This window comes from Talpa occidentalis, unplaced genomic scaffold (assembly GCF_014898055.3).
Source record: "Talpa occidentalis isolate TD23 unplaced genomic scaffold, MPIMG_talOcc4v2.1 talOcc4.5, whole genome shotgun sequence".
In the NCBI taxonomy this organism is placed as follows: domain Eukaryota; kingdom Metazoa; phylum Chordata; class Mammalia; order Eulipotyphla; family Talpidae; genus Talpa; species Talpa occidentalis.
In genome coordinates, this window is record NW_023604861.1 from 81069081 (window position 1) to 81075420 (window position 6340).

The following is a 6340-nucleotide window of genomic DNA, read 5'->3' on the forward strand; positions in this document are numbered from 1 at the left end:
ATGAGGCAGAAAGAGAAAGATAAATATTGGATGGTTTCACTTATATGTTGAATTCAGGAAGCCAAACAAAGGATCAGACAAAAATAAACTAAGACTGATATTTGAAAACTGATCATAGATCTGAGACACTCAGGAGGGGAGGGAAAAGGGGAGAAAAAGATTTTTAAAAAACATTTATTCTGAGCAAAACCTTTACAATGGACTCAGGTAAGGGTATAAGGAGGAAACCACTGCCTCAGTCCTACAGGAGCTGCTATCTGCAAGGCTCAGTGTGCTCACAGTTTCTCATCTGTGGCCTTGTTTGATTTTAGGGATCATTCTGTCTCTGAAATCTGAGTAATAATTCTATATAAAATATACACACCCATAGTAGCATTTGGACCAGAAGTTATCATAAATCATGTTGAGTTTGTTGTGATATCTTCAATTTCAACAAATAGTGAGTCAGATCAACTCCATGTCAAAGTGCCTTGCTAATCAGGCAGATATCCCAAAAAACTTCCTGGTTTACAGATAATGGCGCTGGTATAGAAAACAGAGAAAGATAAGTCTTTGACTCTACCTGGTCACACCTACTCTGAGTAAAGCTGGTCAAGTACAAATATGAGAGGGTTTCTTATATGGGTCGATGTCTATCCGCTCCACTCCACTGCTTTGGTGAAGCCAAGATGAAGTTCACAGTAAGTAGACTTTTCCTTTTGAATTTATTATCTTATAATTGGAAACTGATCACATTTTGAGCTAAGGGGATCTACTTCTTATAACAACCTCAAAATAGTTTTTAAAAATATTTTCTTTTCATGCAGTTGTGGCATTTATTAGAATCTCAATAGAGACAGATGGTTACACTGACTGGGGTCAGAAGCTGTCTGAGCATGCTGTGCTGTCTTTAATAAAATTACTTTCCAAATGTTTTGATTTACATCTGGACACAGACAGCCCCTAATTCACAGAATATACCTGAACTTTTCCCACATTTTTGCATTCCTCTTTGATCAAGACTTCCAAGCATGTTTAGGCAAGATAAAAAGCTTATTATCAAATCAGATGGGTGACTTATTGTGATATCTTTGCTATAAAACGGATCTCCAAGTAAGAAAGGATTGCTTGGACCTTGTCCATAGTTATTTATTCTGAAGCATGTAGCTTACCTGCGGCTCCAGATAAAAGGCTGAAAATGTGACAGATGGACCACAAAATTCTGCCAAAGTATCTGGTGGTTCTATCTGTCACTTATAACAAAAATGCAGAAGGATTAAAAACAGGTGAATATTTTCTATTTTCAGCATACTAAACACTAAAATATATGCTAGCAGACTCTGCTTCAGAATGGAGTTGCAACTGTAAAATAATTACTGAGAAAAAAGTTCTTATAACAGCAAGGTTTGTGGGAAGGGGGGTAACTCCGAATATAGGTCAAATCTGGTTTCTCTCCTAGTTCTCCCTTGAAAAAGAGTTACGATCTTAGTCAATTGAACATTGGCCAAGTCACTTAACTGCTGAAACTCAATTTCCTCAGCTCTGAAAGGGTTGCATTATATTATGCGTGTAGAGCTCTAAAATTTCCTCTATCTATGACTTTTTAGGAGACTAATTTTCAGCTATTAGGAGAAAAACTAGATTAATAAAACAATTACCTTGAACCATTCAGTGCAGTTCTCAAACCATCTTGTCCCAGGCAAAAGAAATGAGATGAGGTGGGCCTCCCCGGTGGCGCAGCGGTTGAGCGCTGGGTTGCGAAGCTGCCCGCGGCCTCTGCGGCACCGGTTCGATCCCCGGCTGCTCCCCCTCCACAGGAGGAGGGTCCCACATGGCGCGCAGACCTCTCCTGCCGCCCGCTGCTCTCCTCAGCGGTGTACTTCAGTCCTTCTGCCTGCTCTGCTCCCTGCTCTGGCTCTGGTGAATTCTCTCACCCTCCCGCGCTTCTGACTGTACCCAGTGCATGTATAAACAAAACAAACAAATAAAATAAATAAATAAATAAAACATGCCTCTATAAAAAAAAAGACAATTTTAAAAAAAAAATAAAAAATAAAAAAAAAAAAGAAATGAGATGAGGTACTCAGTATTGGACAACTTGCATAAAGCTCTGTGTCCTATATCCAGAGACAAACAAGTAAATCAGGTGTCCTAGCATCAGGTGTCCAGACAAGTAAATCAGGTGTCCTTGACTCCCCTTCTGCTAACTACACTCGATAGCCAGACATTCCATTTTGGTGTCTCATTATCAACATCTAACCTGCTTCCTAATCCATTGCTTGAACAGTTCTTTTTAAATAAAAATGTACTCTTGCTATAAGAAGGTCTAGAAAGGGAAGAAAGTATGCTAGATTAAACAGGAAAATTAACCAAATATTGTCAGATGTGATTCTCCGAATTTATAACCATTTTCATATCACAAATGCTATTAATTTCCAAATTTATTTTCCAGTAATGTTGACACTCTATCAGTTTTTTTTATAAGACCAACATTAAAAATTTTTAAACTACCACAATAGCATAATTACTATAAGTAATTAACCTATAATTCTATGCCATCGTTAAAACTTTGTCTGGTTAAAAAATATATATAAATTCAAAGAAGAAAAGAGCACTCAAAAGAGTGGTAATATAGTAAATGTTCCTCATGAGCTTGGGTAGAAAAAGAAAGCCGAGGACACTGTTTTGCCTTGTAGCAGCAGGCTGCTGTTATTTGTCATTTCAGATTGTCTTTGCTGGACTTCTTGGCGTCTTCCTGGTTCCTGCCATTACTGGTTATGTAAGTTTCATGTTTTAAAGTGTATCACCAAAATATATTTGCAAAGAAATGTGCTATTAAGTCATTGTCAATTTCTTATAAATTTCAGAGTATCAACATCAATGATAACAGCAACAGTGATGACAGTGGGCGACAGTCAGTGAGTGTCAACAATGAACATGGCGTGGCCAACGTGGACAACAACAATGGATGGGACTCCTGGAACATCCTTTGGGATTACAGAACTGTGCGTAACCAGGGTGCAGCTTCTATTTTTTATAAATAACCTTTCAGCAGCAAAAATAACCTTATAAAAATGAAAAACTAAAAAGTAAATAATTTCTAACTGCACGTTAGCGTGGAATTATAAGTAAAAGATCCTACTTTGCACACCCAGTTTCACTCCTGCTGTTATTAATGCTCCCCACCATAGTTATTATTCAAATCAATAAACAGTGATTAGAAGCCACTGTGTTCAAGCAATTTGGGGGCTATTAGACAAATGTGAACATTCTTTGCCCTTACCTACAGATACCCTCAATAATGATGAAAGACCTACATCATTTTATTACTGCCAAGACCCAACCTATCTTATCCTATTTTCAATTTCCTTCTAAAAAGAGAGAAAGTGACAATTCACCTCTAACTTAAAAGGACCAAAGAAAATATAAACGACATTATTAATTATTAAGGGAAGCAAAAAAATTTTATGGCTCTGGCAGGAGACCAACCCAACACTGTAATTACCAGTTCTGTATTTAATGAACATACTTTCAAAAAGCTAACTCTGTATCAATTTTAACATCTGCTCAATTAGAACACAAATTCCTGTCCTACCTGCCTCCTTAAAATGCTGTGAAAAACAAAGGAGATTAAAATGTAAGAATAATTTAAAGTTTATTTCAGCAAAACAGACATACATGGAATGCCTTATACCATACTAGAACCTGAAATAAGACACTAAACCTCTGTCTTGAAGGAGTTTGTGCTCTATCCTTTCAAATGTCAACAATAGATATGGTTGCAAAACAGGGCCAGATCCTCTACACTCAGCCCAGCCCATCATGATCTTGAACTTTCGTTTTCCACTGCTGGTGAAGATGATTTCTGAAAGAAAAGCTTGTTGGAGAACATACTCCTCAGTACTAACTTATTCTTTTAACAGAACTTTGCTGCCGTCAGACTCTTTAGAAAGAAGATGTGCATTGTGCACAGAATGAACAAGGAAGCCATGCCCTCTCTTCAAGCCCTTGATGCTCTGGCCAAGCAACAGAAGGTAAAAATAGTCTTTTTATTTTTGCTTGAGGGAGGTCTTATGATCTCCAGTAAACAAAGGGAAAGTCATAATCATTCTCTCTTGACCACACCATGTTTAGTGTGTAGTATAAAGGAGGAAAATAAATTGGAATTTGCATAAAACAAAATACCTGGCTACTGCATAAGAAAGATGATCTTTTTGCCAAAATGAATATGTAAAGAAAAAACATATAGCAAATATAAAAAGAAAGAAATTGGAAATTGCCTGCAGCGATGCAGCTGCCACCACACTAAAATGATGTGATTTACCCCTGCCTCTAAAGAGGCTGAGCAGGACACCTGAGAACCTATACTTACAGAGGCAAAGTTCTGTTCACACCAATGAGAGGCCACAGTACCCCTCCAAGGGCATTTTTATACAAAAGTTGAGTTAGGGAAATTAGATTTAGCAATAAAAATATATAATACCCAATTAAGTTTGAATTTCAGTTAAGCAATGGATAACTTTTTTGCAGCATAATAAGTTTGTCCTATGCAACATTGGGGATATACTTATTCTAAAAAGTGATTTGTTGTTTTTCTGAAATGTAAATTTAACTGGATGGTCTATATTTTATTTGGCAACCCTAGTTGGACAGTGTGGGGAGAAGGCATCATTTGAATGATATTCTTTAAAATATTGGCCTGAATTCATACTCTTATAAATGATAAATGGTTATCTCTCACTGATAAGGTAGAGAAATTTAAAAACCTGAATGATCAGAAGCTGGTTATTATATAACCCAATATATGATTACCAAATGAGGTCCAGGTTTCAGAATAAATTTAGCTTTAGACTTTTGCTCTTATGAGATACTGAGGTTTTAAACCAGCTAAATCCTTTGGGGCACAGAAATCTGAGATACACAGGATTAGAACTGACTCTTCTTTGTTTGATTGTGGATAACCAAGCAATTCAACCCTCAATTGCTCCTACCCCCCAATTCAACAAACCACTGGGTTTAGCATTCACTGTCTTTTCCTTTCTACTTGTCTGTTCCACACTCAACTTCAGCAACCAGGGGGACCACCTCCCAGGGCCCTGATGTATTCTGTCAACCCCGACATGGTCGATGACCTGGATAGATTTGGAAAAACCATCTCTGTCATGTGTAAGGGCATTCCAACATACATGGCTGAGGAGAATGAAGGTGCGTATTCTTGCTATCACACACTAGAAGTTAGTGCTACTGGAACTATCTAAGTAATCTTGAGCATGTTCACAAAGGACACCAATACTGCATTCCTTTGAATACATCTTGTGTACTCATGAACCACTGTTAAAAGGAGTATTTACAAATGGTTAAAAGCATAGTATCCAGAATCAAATTCCTTGGGATTAACTTAGGCAAGGGATTTGAGACTTCTCTCTGTGTCTCCATTTCCTTATCTAGAAGTGAGAATTGCAATAGGACCCATCACAATGAAGCAAATAATTCAATACTTAAAAGCACACAGAATAGCATATAGCATGTAGCGAACACAGCACAAGCATTAGACTTGAAGTTAGTACTGATGAGTGATCAGACTATTCTCAGGCACAGCCACAGAGAACACCAGTTAATGCATGAATAACTTAATGAAAGAAGAATCTATTGGCTTTATAACTTAATCACTTCTGCACATTCAAAAAAATAACTTACACACAAAAAAGTATCCACCTAAGAACCTAACCTAACAGCAACTTTCCAGAGCTTTAATCTTGATATACAGATCCTGAAATTATTGCACAGATAGTTTGAAAACTGTACTACAGACCCACCTCCACCCCCCCCCCCCAAAGAGTCTTTGTGAAGACACTGACTCTGGTTTTTTCTTTTCTTTTTTTATCAGGAATAAGCCTGTTTTCTATCTCAGAAAAGTGTGTTAATACTGATATACTCTGGATTCTGAACATTTCCTTCTGCGGAGGAACAGTGGAGAACTAAAAAAAAAAGTCTCTGAACGTTTAGTCAGAATATTCTATGCAGAAAAATGGTGTTTATCAGGTCATTCTGAAATGTCTTCTAACTATGTCTGTACAGAATGCAGTTTATAATATAATTTCTTATGATTTGATTGGAATGCACGGGATTAAAAATATAATTTGGTGGTGACATGATTTTGGTGTGCATTTGATCCAACTATTGCTTATATTCAGGACCTGCCCCTTATAAAGAATCCCTTCAGGTGCTTCAGTACTACTAACCACAGCTCTGGGAATGGTGCCAAGTCTTTCCAAATGCTCTGAAGACTACCCAGTCGATGTGCACAGTAACATTCAGAGAAGTAAAGGTAGAAATCCAGTCAGTGTAGCTAAGCCAGAAA

General features: G+C 37.4%; 1 protein-coding gene across 1 annotated transcript; it reads left to right on the forward strand.

Annotated features, from left to right (window-relative positions):
- The first annotated feature begins 620 nt into the window (after nucleotides 1-620).
- Nucleotides 621-5994, forward strand: GKN1 (gastrokine 1). The gene is made up of 6 exons (XM_037526835.2): nucleotides 621-680; nucleotides 2705-2758; nucleotides 2847-2984; nucleotides 3903-4022; nucleotides 5049-5184; nucleotides 5867-5994. The coding sequence occupies exons 1-6, from the start codon at nucleotides 621-623 to the stop codon at nucleotides 5959-5961; spliced, it is 603 nt and encodes a 200-aa protein (XP_037382732.1). The 3' UTR covers nucleotides 5962-5994.
- The last annotated feature ends 346 nt before the right edge of the window (nucleotides 5995-6340 follow it).